The 24,160-nt window shown below is 46.5% G+C and overlaps 1 protein-coding gene across 1 annotated transcript in view; it reads left to right on the forward strand.

Annotated features, from left to right (window-relative positions):
• The window catches only part of slc5a8l (solute carrier family 5 member 8, like), a 109,819-nt gene extending 93,041 nt beyond the window's left edge, over nt 1-16,778 (forward strand). The window contains exons 13-15 of the mRNA XM_068057631.1: nt 6,472-6,575; nt 8,357-8,451; nt 15,979-16,778. Of these exons, the coding sequence (XP_067913732.1) occupies nt 6,472-6,575; nt 8,357-8,451; nt 15,979-16,104 (325 nt within the window). The 3' untranslated portion in view covers nt 16,105-16,778. The remainder of the gene's footprint in view (nt 1-6,471; nt 6,576-8,356; nt 8,452-15,978) is intronic.
• Nucleotides 16,779-24,160: the final 7,382 nt, after the last annotated feature.

The following is a 24,160-nucleotide window of genomic DNA, read 5'->3' on the forward strand; positions in this document are numbered from 1 at the left end:
GAGAAAGCGGGAACAGGTTACTGAGTTGGATGATCAGCCATGATCATAATGAATGGCGAAGCAGGTTCGAAGGGCCGAATGGCCTATTCCTGCTCCTATTTTCTATGTTTCTATGTTCCCAGAACTGTACACAGTACTCCAGCTGTCACCTAACTAGCATTTTATACAGTTCCATCATAACCTCCCTGCTCTTATATTCTATGCCTCAGCTGATAAAGGCAAGTAACTCATATGCCTTCCTAAACACCCTATCTACCTGTGCTGCTGCCTTCAGTGATCTATGGACATGTGTCTGGTTTGGGTCGGGTCAGGTCTCTCTTCCGGGTACAGCGCTCGGTCTCAGGTCGTGTCGGGCTGGACATGGACAGTGCTGCCTTCCTCCGGGAAGGAATCTTCAAATGAACATTCAGGACGTCAAGGCGGGAAACGTGCAGTCTAGACTCAACACTCAGCAATAAAGCCTGGCTACCCAACCAAACCGAGTTCGGGTCAGGTCGGGCATTTAAAAAAATTAAAGGACTCGGGGCCCTTGTCAGGACGGCTGTTATTAAGTCAGGTCTGGGTCGGGTTTTAATTTTATATCCTTTGCGCTAGGTACAACTCCAACCAGTGGAGAGTTTCCCCCCTGATTCCCATTGACTCCAGTTTTGCTTGGGCTCCTTGATGCTATACTCAGTCAAATTCTGCCGTGATGGCAACGGCAGTCACTCTCACCTCACCTCTTGAGTTCAGCTCTTTTGTCCATACCCTGGGCAATTTTTCACATTGCCAGATAGATGCCAGTGTTATAGTTGTACTGGAACAGCTTGGCTAGAGGCGCAACAAGTTCTGGGGCACAGGTCTTCAGTACTATTGCCGGAATGTTGTCAGGCCTATAGCCTTTGCCTTCAGTCATTTCTTGATATCATGCGGAGTGAATCGAATTGGCTGAAGACTGGCATCTGTGATGCTGGGGACTTCAGAAGGAGGCCACGATGCATCATCAACTTGGCACTTTTGGCTGATGTGCTGGGCTCCCCCATCATTGAGGATGGAGATATTTGTGGAGCCACCTCCTCCAGTTAGTAAAATAAAAGCAAAATACTGCGGATGCTGGAAATCTGAAATAAAAACAAGTTAGTTGTTTAATTGTCTACCACCATTCACAACTGGATGTGGCAGGATGTGTTGGTTATGGGATTGCTTAACTCTGTCTATCGCATGCTGCTTACGCTGTGGCACACAATGTAACTGACTAGCCATGACCAGTGTCTCGATACTGGGGATGTTGGCCTGTGAGAGGACACTGATATTGGAGCGCTTGTCCTGCCACTAAACTTGCAGAATCTTACAGAGGCACCACTGGTAATATCTCTCCAGGACTTTGTGATGTCAGCTGTACAGTGTCCATATTTCTGACGCGTGCAGGAGGGCAGGTAACACTGCGGCCTTGTAGATCATGAGCTTGGTGTCAGATCTGAAGTCTTTGTCTTCAAACATTCTTTTATCATACGACCAAAGGCTACAATGGCACACTGGAGCCGATGCTGAATATTATTGGCGACGTCTGCGTTTGGTGAGAGGAGGCTGCCAAGGTATGAGAAGTGATTCATATTGTCCAATGGTGGATCTTGATAGTCGGGGGCAGTGTTGCGCTGCGGGAGCAGGCTGGTAGAGGGCCTTTGTCTTCTGGATGTTTAGCTTAAGTCCTATTCTTGTATACGTCTCTGTGAGCGCATCGACGAGGGTTTGAAGCTCGGCCTCTGAGTTTGCACATATGCAAGCGTTATCAACGTATTGCAGGTTCACTGACAGAGGCTAGAGTGGCCTTGGTTCTGGACTCAAGGCGACGTAGGTTAAATAGTTATCCACTTATCCTGTAGAGTAGATCTACTCTCACAGGGATTTTCAAGGAGATGAGGTGGAGTGTTGCGGCGAGGAAGATGGAAAAGAGCATTGGTGTGATGATACAGCCTTGCTTGATCCCAGTTTGCACTTGGATTGGGTCACTGGCAGATCCGTGGGCAAGGATTACAGCTTGCATGTTGTCATGCAGCAGGCAGAAGATGGTGATGAATTTCTCCGGACAGTCAAATTTGAGGAGGATGTTTCATAATCCCTCCCAGTTGATAGAGTCGAAGACCTTTGTGAGGTTAGAGAAGGCCATGTATAAAGGTCGCTGCTGCTCCCGACATTTTTCTTGGAGTTGTCTTGCTGTGAAGATCATGTTCCCTGTGGCAGACAGCAGGGAAACCCCACCATAGTTACCACAGTCTTTCTTGTCACCTTTTTTGAAGATGGTCATAATTACGGCATCTTGGAGATCCCCTGGCATGCGCTCCTCCTTCCAGATGAGGGATGAGACCATGTATTTGTGTCAAGAGTGCCTCTGCACTGTATTTTAGAATTTCGGTGGGAATTCTGCCTATGCCGGTGGCCTTATTGTTTTTTAGCTGTCGACTGGCCTTTTCGATCTCATGTTGGGCTGTGACCATGCTGACGTCGTGATGGGTAGCACGCTGTGGAATGTGGTCGAGGGCACACGCATCAAGGACTGAGTCGTGATTGAGAAGATCTTTGAAGTGCTCCTTCCAATAAGCACTGACTGCCTCTCGGTCCTTGATCAGTGTCACTCCATTCTTTGCTGTCAGTGGGAGAGGTCCTTGGGCCGTAAATGATCTTGACTGCGCTGAAGTATCCACACGTCATATCTGTCAGTGAGTTGCTGTACTTGCTGTGCTCTTTCAGCCCACCAGCTGTTCTTTAGGTCACGGGTTTTTTGTTGAACCTCGCTCTTCAATTGTCTGTATAGCTGCTTTTTTCCCATCCAATTTTGGTGATGCTTCCAGTTCAGGAATGCTTTGCGCTTGTGATTTAGTTGCTCCTGGATCTCCTGGTTGCTCTCGTCAAACCACTCTTGATGGTTCCTCGTCAGGAAACCAAGAGTATCTTCACAAGTGCTGATTATGGTAGCATTGAGGGTAGGATAGGGTAGGAAGCGAGGATATGAATGCAAGGAATGGAACACATTCTCACTACTGCTGGCATGTATCAATTAGGCACAGCCCAGTGTATCTGACAGCTTCAGCACTTCTGCAAAGCTGTATTGTTAAAGGCTCGTTTGTCATTAGGATTAATGGCAGAAAAGGACCATCTCTGGAGTTTGTTTTCATTCATTCATGGACTGTGGACACTGCTGGCAAGGTCAGCATTTATTGTCCATCCCTATTTGCCCTTGAGAAGTTGATGGTGAGCCACCTTCTTGAACCACAGCAGTTCTTGTGGTGTCTTTGGTGCCATATTTGACCCCGAGATGAGCTTCTGACCACATTTTGACACCATCACTAAGACTGCCTATTTCCACCTCCATAACATTGCCCAACTTCACACTTGTCTCAGCTCATCTGCACTTGTAACCCTCTTTCATGCCTTTGTTACCTCAAGGCTTCACCATTCCAAAGCACTCCTGGTTGGTCTCCCTCATTCTAGGATCTGTAAATGTGAGGTCATCTAAAACTCTGCTGCCCATGTCTTATGTTGCATCAAGTCCCGTTCACCTATCACTCCTGTGCTCACTGACCTACACTGGCTCCCGATCAAGCAACGTCTTGGTTTTAAAATTCTCATCCCTGTTTTCAAATCCCTCCGTGGCCTTGCCCCTCCCTATCTCTGTAATCTCCTCCAGCTCCACAACCCTCCGAGATATCTGCGCTCCTCTACTTATGATCTCTTGTGCATCTCCAATTTTAATCGCTCTACCATAGGTGGCTATTTCTTCAGCTGTCTCGGCCCCAAGGTCTGGAATTCACTCCCTACACTTCTGCCTCTCTAACTTGCTTTCCTCCTTTAAGACACTCCTGAAAATCTATCTTTTTGATCAAGGTTTTGGTCATCTGACGTAATATTTCCTTAATATCCTTACGTGGCTTGGTGTTATATTTTATTGTTGTTAGTCCTTCAAAATGAGGATGATGCCTATTAGGCTTCATGACTTGTGTGTCTTCAGGTGACTCAGCAGGCCAATCCTGGAGCCACTGTTCTTTGGGCAGAGAGGACAGGAGTTGGCCTGAGGAAGGAGGATTCTCAAATAAAAACAAAATACTGCAGATGCTGGAAATCTGAAATAAGTACAAAAAGTGCTGGAAATACTCAGCAGGTCTGGCAGCATCTGTGGAGAGAGAAGCAGAGTTAACGTTTCATGTCAGTAACTTTTCATCAGAACTGGCAAAGGTTAGAAATGTAATAGGTTTTAAGCAAATAAAGTGGGGGTGGGGCAAAAGAGAACAACAGGGAAGGTGTTGATAGGGCATAGGGTCACAGAGAATAACTGACAAGGAGGTCATGCGGCAAAGGCAAAGAGTGTTTTAATAGTGTGGTGAAAGACAAAACGTTAGTGCAGAGAGGGTGTTAAATGACAGAATAATGGAAGCCAAAAGCAAAAGCATGAAAAAAAGAGAGTGGGCAGGCACATGGTAAAAAAAAATGAAGCAAATTAAAATAAAATGAAATAAAAATAAAAAAGTAAAACTAAAAGTAAAAAGGGGGGCCAGTCATGCTCTGAAATTATTGAACTATTGAACTTGGATTCTCAAGCCACGGTTCTGTTCCCTCTCCTTCTGCGTTCATCACTTCTCTGCAGCAGAGTTTACGTGGTCAATTTCCCACTGTGTTTCAGCTTGTTACCAATGTCAATTTGTTCTCTTTTCAATGAGCATTCAGACGTTTCTTAAAACATTTTCTCTGTCCTCCTTGAGATCGGGTGTTATCCTTAAGTGGTGAAAAGAGGATCTGCTTCTGAAACCAATTATTTGGCATGTGGATGCTGTGTCCAGACCAGCGGAGCTGATTTCACATCATCATGTTTGCAATGCTGGAGGAATTGGCTTCAGTGAGGATGCTGGAGTTTGTTCACCTGCCTTCCCACGTGACTTTGATTATCCTGCAGAGACACTGCTGGAGGAAATTCTTTAGCTCCTGGAGTTGCCTTTGGTAGGTGACCCAATTCTCACTGCCATATAGAAGGGTGGTGACAACAACTGTATTATAGACTAAAGGCTTTGTCCTCTTATGGAGATCTCTGTTGTCAAAGACCCGGTTGTGCAATTTTTGGAAAGCTGCGCTAACACAGCTGACTCTGTGCTGCATCTCAAGTTCAATGGTGACCTTTTGAGAAAGGTAGCTGCTAAGATATGGAAAGTGTTCAATGACTTCTAAAGTCTCCCCATTAATATCAAAAATGGAGATATAGCTGCTTGTCCAGGGGAGGGCTGGTGGAGGATTTTCGTCCTGCCGATGTTGAGTGAGAGATGAAGCCTATCGTATGCTGAGTTGAAGGGGTTGAGGGTGGTCTGAATGTCACTTGCCGTGTGGGCCACAAACACACAGTCATTGGCATATTATAAGTCGTGAATGTGCTGGAGGGTCACCTTAGTCTTGGCTTTCAGCCAGTTGTGGTTCAAAGTCTTTACATTGAGTCGAAACTCAATCATGACCCTTTGTGGAAGTTGGTCACGAATGAGTTCCATGACCAAGCTGAGTACGTAGTGAAGAGAATAGGCACAATTACACAGCATATTTTATAATGCTCCTTTGAAGCACCTTGGGACTTTTTATTATAAGTTGTTGTTGGTGTAGGTGCATCCACAGTGCTGTTAGGGAGGGAGTTCCAGGATTTTGACCCAATGACAGTGAAGGAACAGCGATATAGTTCCAAGTCAGGATGGTGTGTGACTTGGAGGGGAACTTGCAGGTGGTGGTTTTCCCATGCATCTGTGGCCCTTGTCCTTCTAGATGGCAAAGGTTGCAGGTTTGGAAGGTGTTGCCAAAGGAAACTTGGTGAGTTGCTGCAGTGCTTCTTGTAAATGGTACACACTGCTGCCACTGTGCATTGGTGGTGGATGAAGTGAATATTTAAGGTGGTGGATGGGGTAGCAATCAAGTGGGCTGCTGGATGGTGTCGAGCTTCTTGAGTATTATTAGAGCTGCACTCATCCAGGAAAGTGGAGAGTATTTCATCACACTCCTGACTTGTGCCTTGTAGATGGTGAACAGGCTTTGCAGAATCAGGAGGTGAGTTACTCTGTCTAACCCAATGGTTTCAGATCCCAGACGGTAAACGAATCCAAGTACCTGGTGTTTTCTAAGCCCAGACTTCCACCTTCAGAAGAGAACCTTTTATTGTACCACTGACATTTCCATTTTCCAAAAGTATCATCTCTACTGAGGCTACCAGTTCAGTCATGGGCAGTGTTATAATGTGAAACTGCCCAAACATAGGACACTAATAGCCAGCAGGCAGCAAAGACTTCCATCCATTAGTCTGACTGAGATTTGAACCCAGATTCAAAATTTGGAAGAACAGTACACAGACCAGTTACTCTTCTCAATTCCACTTAACTCTTCATTACTAACATAATCTACTTCACAGTATAACACCTATGGTCTTTGTGATACTTCAGTACTATCCTTAAAATGTGCTCTTTTTTATTTCAGGCCAGCAATTGCAGACACTTTGTATTCAATCTCCTACCTTTACTTGAGCCCAATAGGATCCTTGACTGTCTTGATTCTTGGGCTCATAATCAGCTTGCTGACAGGTTGGTGCTTCCTCCTCAAGTATATAAATGTATAATAGGCAGGTCAGAGGGTAACACTTTATTTTAAAGCATCATAAAGAAACGTAAAGTTCAATTTCAGTGCAATAAAGAACCATGTAAATGGAGTCAAGAGTTATTCTGTGGCTACAATTAGATAGATGAGATTGGAAGCAACTAGGGCAGTTCCACCCAGCTGGGCGATGGAGAAGAAGTGTTGGTGGAGGATGACATGGTCAATTGTGTTGAAAGCTGCAGATAGGTCGAAAAGAATGAGGGATAGTTTATCATAGTCACAGTCACAAAGAATGTCATTTGTAACTTTGGCAAGGCCCATTTCAGTACTGTGGCTGGCTGGAAACTGATTGGAGGAATTTAAGCATGAAATTGTGGGAATGATGGGCACAAATTCGGGAAGCGACAATGCATTCAAAGAACTTAGAGAGGAAAGGGAGTGGAGATGAGGTGGTAGTTTGCAAGGGCAGAGAGGTCAAGGGTAAGTTTTTTGGAGAGGGGTAATGACAGCAGATTTGAAAGGTGAGGCAAGGTAACAGTGACTGAAGAGAGGGAACCGTTGACAATATCCACTAACATGGGACCCAGGAAGGGAAGTCGATTAGTCAACAGTTTTGTCAGTATAGGATCGAGGGAACAGAAGGTGGGTCTCATGGATGAGATGAGGTCAGAGAAAGCGTTGCAGGAGTTGAGACAGAATCTAGAAAAAGATGTGAGTTCAGGGCTAGGGCAGCAGGAAACATTTGGGGAAGTTTGTTCCGATGGGTAAGGGGAACAAAGGGAAGTGACAGAGGCAGCTGAACTGATGATTTTTTTATTATCTTACACAGCCCTGTCCAAATATGGGCTGCTACTAGGGTAAAGAATGAGAATTTGCACCAAATCCCCAACCTGAATAGGAAGGAGCTGGAGCTTCACCACTTGCACCAGATCCCCCTCCCGACAGGAATGAGCTAGGAGCTCTACATTTCTAGTTGAGCTATTCATTGACCCAATGTATTGCTGGTGAAACCAAACAGGATTTAGAGTTTCTACCTAGTACAACTTGCTAGGTCCCAATAGTGGGGGTGAGGGGCTGCTGAAGTCGAGAGAACAGGTTAATTTTAATGTTTCACATCTGATAACCTTCCTTCAGAGTTCTAATGAGTTCCAGTGAAAAGTCACAGACCTGAAACGTTAACTGTGTTTCTCTTTCCACAGATGCTGCCAGACCTGCTGAGTATTTCCAGCACTTTCTGTTTTATTCCAGATTTCCAGCATCTGCAGTATTTTGCTTTTGTATCAGGTTAATTTTAATCTATACAAGTTGAAGTTGATATAATTTTGTGAGACACTATTTATGTAAAAGCTAGTCTCCTTTCAAATTGATTTAATGAAGCACTAATTTCATTAAAAATCAAAGTGTTCCTTCATGGCACTATTTGTGTGTGATACCATCCCTGTGACCATGTTCACAGCTCAAACATAAAGGTTTGTGAAAGTTTTGTTGTAAAGACAATGCCTCTTTAAAAGCAGAAAGTGCCCTGTCACAGGAGTTTGCCGAAGCTGTACTCTGACTGTTAGACTGTGACAGAAACATTCACCCAGTTCTTCCCATGAGAGGATCATTTGGCCTCTACAGCTGTTGATGTGGCTGGGATCAGCTGTTTGTTCTAAGTAGAATCAGCCCTGAAGTCACATCTCACTTCTCCATTCTATGTGAGTTTTAGTAGTTGACATTGTTCCTGTCCAATGATTGGTGTGCATTGAACCCTGCTCTTGATTCTCAGGAGGGAGGAAGAACAAGGTGGATGAGAAGCTCCTGATCACAAAGAAGAATCTGCTGTGCTGCTTCTCCTTTACTCACACGAGTGATCACTCAGAGGTACTCAATGAGGACAGTTTGAACTGTGCTTTCTACTTTTAGGGGTGTTATAGACTACGTTAGAGATTTAGAGATTCTCTCATGTTCAGTGTCACTGGTCTCACATGAATGGGCACTGCGACCCTTACAATCTGGAGATAACCTCTACTCCAGTCATATGATAGTGTGAACTGGAGGGGCAGGTGTTGGGGACACTGTAGCTGATATTTCATAAAGTAGGTGAACAGACAGAGTAACGATTAGAGTGAATCATAGATCATAGAATCACAGAAACGTACAGCATGAAAAAGGCCATTCTGGGTGACCAGGAGTCATCCAGCCTAATTCCACTTTCCAGCTCTTGGTCCATAGCCTTGTAGGTTCTGGCATTGTAAGTGCATATCCAAGAACCTGTTAAATGTTATGAGGTTTCTACCTCTACCAATCTTTCAGGCAGTGAGTTCCTGCTGGGCGAAAAGATTTCCCCCAAATCCCCTTTAAATTAGAATATTACAGCGCAGTACAGGCCCTTCGGCCCTCGATGTTGCGCCGACCTGTGAAACAATCTGACCTACACTATTCCAATTCCATCCATATGTCTATCCAATGACCACTTAAATGCCCTTAAAGTTGGCGAGTCTACTACTGTTGCAGGCAGGGTGTTCCACGCCCCTACTACTCTCTGAGTAAAGAAACTACCTCTGACATCTGTCCAATATCTATCACCCCTCAACTTAAAGCTATGTCCCCTCGTGTTTGCCATCACCATCCGAGGAAAAGGACTCTCACTATCCACCCTATCTAACCCTCTGATTATCTTATATGTCTCTATTAAGTCACCTCTCTTCCTCCTTCTCTCCAACGAAAACAACCTCAAGTCCCTCAGCCTTTCCTCTAACTTTTACCCTAAATCTACGTCCTCTGGTTATGGACCCCTCAACGAAGGGGAATAGGGCTTTCCTATCCACTCTATCTAGACTCCTCATAATGTTAAACACTTCAATTAGGTCTTGCCTCAGCCTCCTCTGTTCCAAAGAAAACAACCCTAGCCTATCCAATCTTTCCTCATAACTAAAATTCTGCAGTCCAGAAAACATCCTTGTAAATCTCCTCTTTACTCTATCTAGTGCAACCACATTTTTCCTGTAGTGCGGTGACCAGAACTGCATGCAGTAGTCCAGTTGTGACCTAACTAATGTTTCAAGGATACAGTTCAAGGATAACCTCCCAGCTCTTATATTCAGTGCCTTGACTAATAAAGGCAGGTATCCTGTAAGCTTTCTTGACCGCATTATCTACCTATCCAGGTATGCACTCCAAGGTCCCTCTGTTCCTCTACACTTCTCAGTATCCTACCATTTATTGTGTATTCCCTTGCCTTGTTAGCCTTCCTCAAATGCATAACCTCACAGTTCTCCGGATTGAACCCCATTTGCCACTGTTCTGCCCACCTGACTAGTCCATTGATAACTTTCTGCAGTCTAGAGTTTCTTCTTCTTCATCAGCTACACAGTGCGGCACAGTGGCGCAGTGGTTAGCACTGCAGCCTCACAGCTCCAGGGACCCGGGTTCGATTCTGGGTACTGCCTGTGTGGAGTTTGCAAGTTCTCCCTGTGTCTGCGTGGGTTTTCTCCGGGTGCTCCGGTTTCCTCCCACAAGCCAAAAGACTTGCAGGTTGATAGGCAAATTGGCCATTATAAATTGTCACTAGTATAGGTAGGTGGTAGGGAAATATAAGGACAGGTGGCGATGTTTGGTAGGAATATGGGATTAGTGTAGGATTAGTATAAATGGGTGGTTGATGGTCGGCACAGACTCGGTGGGCCGAAGGGCCTGTTTCAGTGCTGTATCTCTAATCTAAAACCAATTTTTGTATCGTCTGCAAACTTCTTAATCATACCCCTTATATTCAAGTCCAAATCATTGATATAGATCACAAAAAGCAAGGGACCTAATACATAGCCCTGCGGAACTGACTGGAAACAGACTTCCAGTCACAAAAACACCCATTGATTATTACCCGTTGTTTCCTGCTTCTGAGCCACTTTTGGATCCAACTTGCCTCTTTGCCTTGGATTCCATGGGCTTTTACTTTCATGACCAGTCTGCCATGTGGGACCTTAACAAATGTCTTGCTAAAATCCATATAGATTACAACAAATGCACTACCCTCATCGACTCTTCTTGTTATCTCCTCAAAAAATTCAATCATGTTAGTCAGACATGACCTTCCCTTACAAATCCATGCTGGCTGTCTTTGATTAATCCGTGTCTTTCTAACTGGAAGGTTTATCCTGTCATTCAGAATTTTTTCCAATAATTGCCCCACCACTGAGGTTAGTCTGACTCGGTCTATCCTTTTCTCTCTTTTTAAACAATGGTACAATGTTAGCTGTCCTCCAGTCCTCTGGATTCACACCTGCAGCCAGAGAGAATTGGAAAATGATGGTCAGAGCCTCCATTATTTCTTCTCTTGCTCAACATAGGGAGAAGAAGAAATATTAAGGGTTTAACATCTTTGCAGCAGCAGAATTGTACTCAACCACAATCTGTAACCTCATGGCCTGGCATATCACCCACTACCATTAAGCCAGGGGACCAACCCTGGTTCAATGAAGAGTGCATGAGGGCATGCCAAGACCAGCACCACGTATACAGAAAAATGAGGTTTCAACCTGGTGAAGCTACAACACTGAACTACCTGCATGCCAAACAGCGGAAGCAGCATGCATCAGACAGAGCTAAGTAATCCCACAACCAACAGATCAGATCAAAGCTCTGCAGTTCTGCCATATCCAGTTGTGAATGGTGGTGGACAATTAAACAACTAACAGGAGGAGGAGGCTCCACAAGTATCCGCATCCTCATTGATGGGAGAGCCCAGCACATCAGTGCAAAAGACAAGGCTGAACCATTTGCATTCATCTTCAGCCAGAAGTGCCGAGTTGATGATCTATCTCGGCCTCTTCCTGAGGTCCCCAGCATCACAGATGCCAGTTTTCAGCCAATCCAGTTCACTCCACGTGATATCAATAAACGGCTGAAGGCACTGGATACTGCAATGGTTAATGGCCCTGACAACATTCCGGCAATGGTTCTGAAGACTTGTGCTCCAGTAGAGGTACAACCCTGGCATCTACCTGGCAATGTGGAAAATAGCCCAGGCATGTCCTGTACACAAAAAAGCAGGACAAATCCAACCTGCCCTATTAGTTTACTCTTGATCATCACCAAAGTGATGGAAGGGGTTGTTGACAGTGCATCAAGCAGCACGTGCACAGCAATAACCTTCTCACTGATGCTCAGTTTGGGTTCTGCTAGGGCCACTCAGCCCCTGACCTCATTACAGCCTTGGTCCAAATATGGACAAAAGAGCTGAATTCCAAAGGTGACATGTGAGTGACTGCCCTTGGCATCAAGGCAGCATTTGACTGAGTATGGCAACAAGCAGCCCTAGCAAAACTGAAGTCAATGGGAATCAGAGGGAAAATTCTTCACTGGTTGGAGTCATACCTAGCACAAGGGAAGATAGTTGTGGTTGTTGGAGGTCAATCATCTCAGTCCCAGGACATCACTGCAGGAGTTCCTCAAGTGTCCTCAGCCCAACCATCTTCAGCTGCTTTATCAATTACCTTCGTCCATCCTAAGGTCAGAAGTGGGGATGTTCACTGATGTTTGCACAATGTTCAGCACCATTTGTGACTCCTCAGATATTAAACCAGCCCTTGTCCAGATGCAGCAAGACCTGGACAACATCCAGGCTTGGGCTAATAAGTGGCAAGTAACATTCGCACCACACAAGTGCCAGGCAATGACCATCTCAAACAAGAGGGAATCTAACCATTTCCCCTTGATGTTCAATACCATCACTGAACCCCCCACTATCAACATCCTAGGGGGTTACCATTGACCAGAGACTCTACTGGACCAGCCACATAAATGCTGTGGCTACAAGAGCAGGTCAGAATCTGGTAATTCTATAGTAACTCCCATCCTTTCTCCCCAATGCCTGTTCACCATCTACAAGGTAGAAGTCAGGAGTGTGATGGAATACTCTCACTTGTCCGGATGGGTACAGTTCCAACAACACTCAAGAAGCTCGACACCATCCAAGACAAAGCTGCCTGCTTGATTGTCACCCCGCACACCACCTTCAATATTCATTCCCTTCACCACTGACAGTGGCAACAGTGTGTACCATCTACAAGATGCACTGCAGCAACTCACCAAATCTCCTTCAACAGCACCTTTCAAACCCGCAACCTCTTCCACCAGATGCATGGGAAGACCACCACCTGCGAGTTCCACTTCAAGCCACTCACCATCCTGACTTGGAACTATATTGCTGTTCCTTTGCGGTCGCTGGGTCAAAATCCTGGAACTCCCTTCCTAACAGCATTGTTGGTGTACCTACATCCCATGGACTGCAGCGGTTCAAGAAGGTAGCTCACCACCAGCTTCTCAAGGGCAGTTAGGGATGGGCAATAAATGCTGGTCTCGTCAGCGATGCCCGTATCTCACAAATCAATTTTTTTTAAAGTATTCATTAAGAACCATACCAACATCTTTCCCTTCCACATACAGGTCCCCTTATGATCCTTAATAGGCCCTGCTCTTTCTTTAGTTATCCCCTTGCTCTAAGTGTTAATTTGTAAAAGTTCTTTGGGTTTTCCTTGATTTTCTTTGTCAATATTTTTCATGCTCTCTTAGCTTTCCCAATTTCTTTTTTAATTTCACCTACACTTTTTTCTTCCTCTAGGTTTTCTGCAGTATTGAGCCCACAGTATCTGTCATAAGCTTCCCTTTTTTTCTTCATCCTCTCCTTTAGGTCCCTTGACATCAGGGGCTCTGGATTTGTTAGTCCCACTCTTTTCCTTTAAGGGAACATACTTGCTCTGAACCCTCACTATCTCTTCCTTTAATGCTTCCCATTGGTCTGGCACTTATTTACCTTCAAGTAGCTGTTTCCAGTCTTCTTTAGCTAAATCACAGGTCAACTTAGTAAAATTAGCCAATTAGGAACTTTTATTCCTGGTCTATTTTAGTTCTTTTCCTTAATTATCTTAAATCTATCTGAGTTATGATCACTTCCACCAAAGTGCTCCTCAACTGTTACGCCTTCCACCTGCCCAGCTTCATTCCCTAAAAGCTAAGTCCAGAACGCCCGCTCTCTTGTTGGCCTTGCTACATGCTGGCTAAAAGAGTTCTCAATGCTCCCTCTGTGCCGTTCACACTAATTTGATGCCAGTTAATATTTGGGTAGTTGAAAGCCTCCATTATTACTGCCCTGTTTTTGCACTTCTCAGATATTTGCCTACCTATTTGCTCTGACTGTTGAGGGTCCATAGTATACTTCCAGTAATGTTATTGCCACTCTTTTGTTCTTCAGTTCAACCCGTATGGCCTCATTTGATGACCCTTCTACCATATCATACCTCCTCACAGTTGTAATTGCTTCTTTAATCAATATTGCAACCCCACCACCCCTCCTTTTCTATCCCCCTCTCTATTTCTTCTGAAGACCCTGTAACCGGGACTGTTAAGCAGCCATTCCTGCCCTTCTTTCAGCCATGTCTCAGTAGTAGCAATATCTTACTCCCACATGTCAATCTGTGCTCTCAGCTCATTTGCCTTATTTCCTAGACTACTTGCATTGAAGTATATACCATTTGGTACTGCCAAACGCCCTTGTTGTCTATTTTATAGCCTTTGTTTCCTCTGCCTTTCAAACATGCTTAGTAATTATTTTGTAACATTCCTCATAACATAGACAATAACCAAATACACCACACTGTCACTGCTAGTGGGTTAAATCCACCTTTCAGACCAACATTCTCACTGAAGGTAGTCAGCCCGGTGCTTAAGAAGAATGTCTTCACTCTCGAAGGTTGGCTTCTTCAGCAAATCTCCCCAACTGTGCAAGTTTCTGTTTCTCCTTTCTCAGCTGACAGGAAGCTAGAAGCTTGACCTTTCACCTTCCCCCAGATCTCTCTGCCTGGGAATTGAACTGCAAAACCTTGGACACAGGATTTTCCATTGGGCCCAGTCTCCAACATTCAGAGAGTGATCCAGAGACATTCCCAGGGGACTTTGCTAGTTTTCAAAGTGGCCCATCAGCAAATGTAAAAAGCCAGCTTGCTGTCCTTCATTGGCACATCAAATGTCGGGCCAGACATCCACCTCCCACCTGCAGTCAATCCCAGGCCAACGATGTGATGCCTCAGGGTGAGAGTCAATCTGGAGAAATTTAGGCTTTTCTGATTCTCACTGTGATAGGTATAAAATAGTGACCAGTATAGAAATTACTAAGGCCAGAACACTGCTGCAAAGTGATTCATGACAGAAGGACAAGGGGAAACTGCCTCAAACTAGTAAACAGTAAATTTAAGAGCTGATATTGGGAATTATTTTTCTATGAAGAGTGCACTACATGTGGAATGAACTTTTGGGTAGGATTGTGCATGTGAAATACCTGGAATCTGAAACAGCTGGAGTTGATGATGGGGAACTGTAGGCTGTCTGGATTGATCCATGTAAATGGGCCAAGTGGCCAACCTTACCTAAATCTGTCTTGTGATCTGAGATGTTGAGATGTCTTCAGGGTGGGATGAATGGTCCGGCCTTCGCCAATCCAGCAGATATAGTAGCTGTACTATAGTAGCAGCTATAGTAGCTTCTTTCAAGTGAAAGAATGGCTGCAGATTTGGCACCCACTGTATTTGTGCTTTTCTGTAATTGTTATAACTTCAGACATGAGGCCAATATGATGGTGGGCATTGAAAGCACAGAGTGCCCCATCCAGCACAGAGGCCCAAGGGCCTGCAAGACTCTTGAGCTGCCTACAACAGCCCAATATGGCCAGCACGCACCAAGGGCACTGGGAGCTTGCACACAAACTGTTTGGAACAGGCCCCATAGAGAGGCCATCATACACAGAAGAAAAACTCCACTACCTGGCCTTCCTCCATACCTCCCTTTCCTCTAGGAAATTCTGCTGGCATGCAACAATCAGCCAAATTCCTGTCATCTTTGCGCTCCCGTCACTGTGCAATTATTTGAAATGATTTGTACTCAGTACGTGCCAAGTGTACCCACTCCTGTGCAGTGAAGGCAACCCGTTTCAGAATAAATGTTGTGGGCTGCAGTACCACCATGTACCCAATGGCGGTGCTGCTGAGAAGACTAATGACTGCTTTCTGGTGCTGCTGCGCCACCTAACAACACTCAGTGGTACTGCAGATTTTTCGACAATCTGAAACATACGCTGCGAATTTTCTCGGGTTTTGACCCAAGTGGCCACCCTAACTTCGGTGGAAGCCCCTGACACATCATGTGACCAGGATTTACACTGAGATGCCTGTTGATCAATTGGGAGAAGAACCTGAGGAAGTTCCTGGTGATTTTTATTGGCAGTACAAATTCACAAACAAGTGAATGGATGGAATTTGTCCTTCTAAAAGGCTGCGGATTGAAACTGATTGTATTGTATTGACTCTGTCTTGCCCTGTGTCATTGCCCCTTTAACTATTTCCTTCTCTGTGCCCACAGGTTAAGTTCGGCAAGGAGAATGCGGATGGAACAGCCGACAGAGGGGAGGACAACCCCACCTTCAGTCACCAGGAACTCAACAACTCCGAGAAACAGAATCACATTCTATCAATGACATACTTATAGGGAGCAGGTGTACCTCCTCCGATAAAAGTGCAGTCAACGAGTTGAGAATGAGGATATTCATCAAGCTTTGGGGATTTCATTTCCTCTGGCTGGCGTACTGGGTGACAGGGCTGTGTAAAATAGACTTGTGTATGTTTAAAGGGGCCAATGGACTGGAATTTCTGCAGAGATCTCCCCACCCCTCCCTGTGCTACTCTTCCCAAAGTGCAGCGTAAATGCAATTTTCCACTGCAATTCCAATGAAATAACACCAACAGATGCAGCTGTAAAGAATTTCCAGATCATTAACTTTAAACACTCGTAATAGCTGTCTTTCAGTCGAAAATAAATTCTACATAAAGACATTGTCCAATATATCACCAGAGGAAATCAAACCTCTCTGCTGTTTAGTGACCTTTGACAGAGAGTCCTGACTCTGACTTTGTAAGTTTTTAGTTCTTGCACTAAGAATGTTTTACAGTAATAAATGGGGACTGTAATTTTATACAGAGACAGAAAGATTGAACACATCTCTCACATCTTCACACGAATGCAGTGCATGTTATGTGAGCAGTTGTGACATATCTGGACCAAGAACATTTGGAGCTATCAGCTATCCGGACGCAAATTCTGTTCAAAATTGTATAGTTTCAGAAGTGTCTTCTTTGCTAGTATTTCAGCTCAAACTTATTTGCATATCGACAAATGTAAAATCTGTCATGAGTCAGTGCAATTGAGCAGTGTTTTATTACTAATTAAACATTAACATTTAAAAGACATGCCTATTAGTCATAGAGTTATACAGCACAGAAACAGGCCCTTCGGCCCATCTTATCTGTGCCAGCCATCAAGCACCTATCTATTCTAATCCCATTTTCCAGCACTTGGCCCGTAGTCTTGTATGCTATGGCATTTCAAGTGCTCATCTAAATACTTCTTAAATGTTATGAGGGTTCCTGCCTCTACCACCTCTTCAGGCAGTGTGTTCCAGATTCCAACTACCCTCTGGGTGAAAAATGTTTTCCTCAAATCCCCTCTAAACCTCTCGCCCCTTACCTTAAATCTATGCCCCCTGGTTATTGATCCCTCCGCTAAGGGAAAAAGTTTCTTCCTATCTATCTTATCTATGCCCCTCATAATTTTGTATACCTCAAGCAGAATCCCCCTAAGCCTTCTCTGCTCTAAGGAAAACAACCCTAGCCTATCCAGTCTCTCTTCATAGCTGAAATGCTCCAGTCCGGGCAACATCCTGGTGACTCTCCTCTGCACCCTCTCCAGTGCAATCACATCCTACCTATAGTGTGGCGACCAGAACTGTACACAGTACTCCAGCTGTGGCCTAACCAGCGTTTCATACAGCTCCATCATAACCTCCCTGCTCTTATATTCTATGCCTCGGCTAATAAAGGCAAGTATCCCATATGCCTTCCTAACCACCTTATCTACCTGTGCTGCTGCCTTCAGTGATCTATGGACAAGTACACCAAAGTCCCTCTGACCCTCTGTACTTCCTAGGGTCCTACCATCCATTGTATATTACAATCCCCCTCCCTGATCTCTACATTTACATCATCCTTCTCCATAGTGAACACAGATGAAAAGTAATCATTTAAAACCTCACCTACGTCCTCCGGCTCCATACACATTGCCACTTTGGTCCCGATTGGACCCTACGCTTTCCCTGGTTATTCTCTTGCCCTTAATATACTTACAAAACGCCTTAGGATTTTCCTTTATTTTGCCTGCCAGTGTTTTCTCATGCCCCCTCTTCACTCTCCCAGTTACTTTTTTGAGTACCCCCTACACTTTCTGCACTCTATATAGGGCCTCCACTGTTTTCAGCCCTCTGAACCTGCCATAAGCCTCATTTTTACCCCTTATCTAATCCTCAATATCCTTTGACATCCAGGGTTCCCTGGACATGTTGGTCCTACCCTTCACCTTTACGGGAACATGTTGGCTCTGAACTCTCACTATTTCCTTTTTGAATGACTCCCACTGGTCTGATGTAGACTTTCCTACAAGTAGCTGCTCCCAGTCCACTTTGGCTAGAACCTGTTTTATCAGATTGAAATCAGCCTTCCCCCAATTCAGTATTTTTATTTCCAGTCCATCTTTGTCCTTTTCCATAACTACCTTAAATCTTACAGAGTTATGGTCACTATTCCCAAAATGTTCCCCCACTGACACTTCTACCACTTGTCCAGCTTCATTCCCTAGGATTAGGTCCAGTACCGCCCCTTCTCTTGTAGGACTTTCTATGTGTTGGCTCAAAAAGCTCTCCTGTATGCACTTTAAGAATTCCACACCCTTTAAGCCTTTTGCACTAAGACTATCCCAGTTAATATTGGGGAAGTTGAAATACCCTACTATTATTACCCTATTATTTTTACACCTCTCTGAGATTTGCCTACATATCTGCTCCTCTATCTCTCCCTGACTGGAGGCCTGTAGTACACTCCCAGCCAAGTGATTGACCCCTTTTTACCCATATGGTCTCATTTGAGGAACCATCTAAGATATCATCCCTCCTTACTGCAGTAATTGACTCCTTGATCAATAATGCAATGCCACCTCCTCTTTTACACCCTCTCCCCTCCCCCGTCACACCTGAAGATTCTATACCCTGGAATATTGAGCTGCCAGTCCTGTCCCTCCCTCAACCATGTCTCAGTGATAGCAACAATATCATATTCCCATGTGTTAATCAATGCCTTCAATTCATCTGCTTTACTTGTAAGACTCCTTGCATTAAAATAGATGCAATCCAGCCTTGCATTATTCACTTATGCCTTAACAAGTCTATATTTGCTCTGCCTTCCAGACTGACTTAATTTTTCTTCATATTTGGCTGTGCATCACCCCCTACTGTACCTCCACTCTGTATCCCATCTCCCTGCCAAATTAGTTTAAACCCACCCCCCCACCCCACCAACAGCACTAGCAAACCTCCCAGCAAGGATGTTGGTCCCGTTCCAGTTCAGGTGCAACCCGTCCAACTTACAGAGGTCTCACCTTCACCAGAAACAGAACCAGTGATCCAAGATACTAAAACCCTCCCTCCTGCACCATGTCTTCAGCAATGCATTCATCTGCTCTATCCTCCTATTCCTCTACTCATTAGCACGTGGCACCGGGAGTAATCCAGAGATTACAACCTTTGAGGTCTTGCTTTTTAATCTGCTACCGAACTCCCTAAATTCTTGTTGCAGGACCTCATCCCTCTCTCTACCTATGTCGTTGGTACCAATGTGAACCACGACCTCTGACTGTTCACCCTTCCCCTTCAGAATGTCCTGCAGCTGCTCCGTGACATCCTTGACCCTAGCACCAGGGAGGTAACATACCATCCTGGAGTCATTTTTGGGTCCACAGAAACGCCTATCTTACCCTTACGATAGAATCCCCTATCATTATAGCTCTCCCACTCTTTTTCCTCCCGTCCTGTGCAGCTGAGCCACCCGTGGTGCCACAGACTTGGCTCTTGCTGCATTCCCCTGAGAAGCTATCTCCCTCAGCAGTAACCAAAGCAGAAAATCTGTTAGAGAGGGCCTTTACGCCTAAATGTAGCTTAACTTTTAGAGCCTCCTCGAAGGCTAACAGAGACAATTAGCGAAAACTCTCAATGGTGATTAATTAGATCAATGGCATGGCCAGTTCTGTGGGTGGGGGCAGTTTCCAGCACAATGTTTCTTAAAAGATCATGGAAATTTGATTTACAGTGGATCTAATTTCTGGTTGAAATTCCTCAATCTATCAACATCAGAGGCTGGGAATTCTGCAGTGACTAACCCATCTCCTGACTCTCCAAAGCCTGTCCAACATCTACAAGGCACAAGTCAGGAGTGTGATGGAATACCCTCTACTCTCCTGGATGGTTGCAGCTACAACAACACACAAGAAGCTCGACACTATCCGGGACAAAGCAGCCCACATGATTGGCACTTCATCCACCCACTTCAAGATTCACCTCCTCCACCACCAATGCACAGTGGCAGCAGTATGTATTATCTACAGGATGCACTGCAGCAACTCACCACGCCTCCTTCGACAGCTCCTTCCAAACCTGTGACGCCTTCCTCCTAGAGGAACAAGGGCAGCAGATGCATAGGAACACCACCACCTGCAAGTTCTCTCCAAGCCACACACTATCCTGACTTGGAAATATATCACCATTCCTTCACTATCGCTGGATCAAAATCCTGGACCGTCCTCCCTAATAGCACTGTCAGTGTACCTACAAAAGATGGGCTGCAGCGGTTCAAGAAGGTGTCTCACCACCACCTTTTCGAGGGCAATTAGGGATGGGCAACAAATGCTGGCATTACCAGCGATGCCCACATCCCATGAATGAACAAAAAAATTCTTGCACTGATTTGACCAATTTTTGGTGAATTGGACTTAAAAACCCAGTGCAACCTAGTGGAAACTCCAGGTATATGTTTATTTTTAGATTTTGGTGCGAGATACATTACTTGGGTTTAGTATCAATAACCACTCTCATAGACAGCCCACCTCATTCCCTTTATCTAGGTGAATGCAGCAAGATCCCAGGATCAAACAGAGAACTCATGCAACTGTATTCCAAATTACTAGGAAGTATTATTCGCAACCACGTGATATTTTTGTTTTCAGTGGGAGGATTGACCATAAATTCCTCTTACCAAAGTTTAAAACTCTGGCATGAATTTATCAGACACGGCACAGCCTTGTGCAGCTTCTAGCTTTTAATCCAGCAATTGCGAGCGGGACTTTGATTTCATGTGAGTGTTTGCTGAGAATGTTGACTTTGACAACAAGACCTCCGTCTGCTCTCCATCAGAACCCCCCATGCTCTCCATCAGACCCACCCTGCTCTCCATCAGACCCACCCCGCGCTCCATCCAGACCCACCCCGCTCTCCATCCAGACCCACCCTGCTCTCCATCCAGACCCACCCTGCTTTCCATCAGACCCACCCTGCTCTCCATCAGACCCACCCCGCTCTCCATCCAGACCCACCCCGCTCTCCATCCAGACCCACCCCGCTCTCCATCCAGACCCACCCTGCTCTCCATCCAGACCCACCCCGCTCTCCATCCAGACCCACCCTGCTCTCCATCAGAGCCACCCTGCTCTCCATCCAGACCCACCCTGCTCTCCATCCAGACCCACCCTGCTCTCCATCCAGACCCACCCTGCTCTCCATCAGACCCACCCCGCGCTCCATCCAGACCCACCCCGCGCTCCATCCAGACCCACCCCGCGCTCCATCCAGACCCACCCCGCTCGCCATCCAGACCCACCCTGCAATCCATCAGATCCACCCTGCTCTCCATCCAGATCCACCCTGCTGTCCATCCAGACCCACCCTGCTCTCCATCCAGACCCAGCCTGCTCTCCATCCAGACCCAGCCTGCTGTCCATCCAGACCCACCCTGCTCTCCATCAGAACCACCCTGCTCTCCATCCAGACCCACCCTGCTCTCCATCCAGACCCACCCTGCTCTCCATCCAGACCCACCCTGCTCTCCATCCAGACCCACCCTGCTCTCCATCCAGACCCACCCCGCTCTCCATCCAGACCCACCCCACGCTCCATCCAGACCCACCCCGCTGTCCATCCAGACCCACCCCGCTGTCCATCCAGACCCACCCCGCTGTCCATCCAGACCCACCCTGCTCTCCATCCAGACCCACCCTGCTCTCCATCCAGACCCACCCTGCTCTCCATCCAGACCCACCCCGCTCTCCATCAGACCCACCCTGCGCTCCATCCAGACCCACCCTGCTCGTCATCCAGACCCACCCTGCAATCCATCCAGACCCACCCTGCTCTCCATCCAGATCCACCCTGCTCTCCATCCAGACCCACCCTGCTCTCCATCCAGACCCACCCTGCTCTCCATCCAGACCCACCCTGCGCTCCATCCAGACCCATCCTGCTGTCCATCCAGACCCACCCTGCTCTCCAACCAGACCCACCCTGCTGTCCATCCAGACCCACCCTGCTGTCCATCCAGACCCACCCTGCTGTCCATCCAGACCCACCCTGCTCTCCATCCAGACCCACCCTGCCCTCCATCCAGACCCACCCTGCCCTCCATCCAGACCCACCCTGCTGTCCATCCAGACCCACCCTGCTCTCCAGATCCACCCTGCTCTGTCTCTGGACCTGGCCTCACTCTCCATCCAGACCCACCCTGCTCTCCATCCAGACCCACCCTGCTCTCCATCCAGACCCATCCTGCTCTCCATCCAGACCCACCCTGCTCTCCATCCAGACCCACCCTGCAATCCATCCAGATCCACCCTGCAATCCATCCAGATCCACCCTGCAATCCATCCAGACCCACCCTGCAATCCATCCAGACCCACCCTGCTCTCCATCCAGACCCAGCCTGCTCTCCATCCAGACCCAGCCTGCTCTCCATCCAGACCCATCCTGCTCTCCATCCAGACCCATCCTGCTCTCCATCCAGACCCATCCTGCTCTCCATCCAGACCCAGCCTGCTCTCCATCCAGACCCAGCCTGCTCTCCATCCAGACCCAGCCTGCTCTCCATCCAGACCCATCCTGCTGTCCATCCAGACCCATCCTGCTGTCCATCCAGACCCATCCTGCTGTCCATCCAGAACCACCCTACTCTCCATCCGGATCCACCCTGCTGTCCATCCAGACCCACCCTGCTCTCCATCCAGACCCAGCCTGCTCTCCATCCAGACCCAGCCTGCTCTCCATCCAGACCCATCCTGCTGTCCATCCAGACCCATCCTGCTGTCCATCCAGACCCATCCTGCTGTCCATCCAGACCCATCCTGCTGTCCATCCAGACCCACCCTGCTCTCCATCCAGACCCACCCTGCTGTCCATCCAGACCCATCCTGCTCTCCATCCAGACCCATCCTGCTGTCCATCCAGACCCAGCCTGCTCTCCATCCAGACCCACCCTGCTCTCCATCCAGACCCACCCTGCTGTCCATCCAGACCCATCCTGCTCTCCATCCAGACCCACCCTGCCCTCCATCCAGACCCACCCTGCTGTCCATCCAGACCCACCCTGCTCTCCAGATCCACCCTGCTCTGTCTCTGGACCTGGCCTCACTCTCCATCCAGACCCACCCTGCTCTCCATCCAGACCCACCCTGCTCTCCATCCAGACCCACCTTGTTTCCTCTCCAGACCCACCCTGCCCTCTCTCCAAGCCTGCTCACTCTGCATCATTTCTTATTTTATATGTTATGAGGAATGTTATGAAATATGTTGAGAAATACTTTGAACTTTAATCTGTTCATTCCTAATTAGTTACAAAAATATACCAGTTTGTTCTTTCACTATTGTGTGCTATCAGGCCACTTGCCAGAGGATAGGAGAACCACAGGAGATTATAGCATCCACGTCACACAACACGGGTTATGTTGTTACAAGCTCTGAGTCACGCTATTGTACAATTAGCCATTGGAGAATTAAAGTCCCTGATCATAAGGGACACGGGGTCTGCTTACAGAAATGGTCAGAGTTTCTGTAAGCAGGATGGGAGCAACATGGGGCATTAAGGGAGGCAATTTTAGAGGTGACAGAATAGTGACCGAAAGCGCAGAATTGGGATAAGCCAATGTTCAATGAGAGGAGAGAATAAGGCTGAGCGAGATTGTTCAGGGAGGGTGAGAGGAGGGAATGGAAGAATTTCAAGTGAGGAAGATCTTCAAATCCATTTTCTGGGCTTGGGGAGTCAGTGGATTTTGGTGAAGATGGGTTCAGGTCATTTGTGTGAATAAGGTCATGGGTCACAAGGGTGAGTTCATGTTTGTTGATACTGAAAGCGGAGGGAGTGGTAAGGAAAATATCGAGCCTCAAGCAGCAGTGGGTGACAGTAGGACTGTGGTCACATGATATTTCAGATGGAACAGAACGTATCCTCATTACTGCAGACAACAATACTTGGCAAAGTAAGGAAGACAAGAACTTTGTGTAGAATAAGTTTCTGTTGCATTGTTGGGTCTTCTTACCAAGCCTATCTCATGTGACTGTTACCTCATTACTTGTACATGGGGAGGGGTCTCTCACTGTTTAGTAGTAACACTTTACATATTTATA

This window comes from Heterodontus francisci, chromosome 25, assembly GCF_036365525.1.
Source record: "Heterodontus francisci isolate sHetFra1 chromosome 25, sHetFra1.hap1, whole genome shotgun sequence".
NCBI classification, from domain to species: Eukaryota; Metazoa; Chordata; class Chondrichthyes; order Heterodontiformes; family Heterodontidae; genus Heterodontus; species Heterodontus francisci.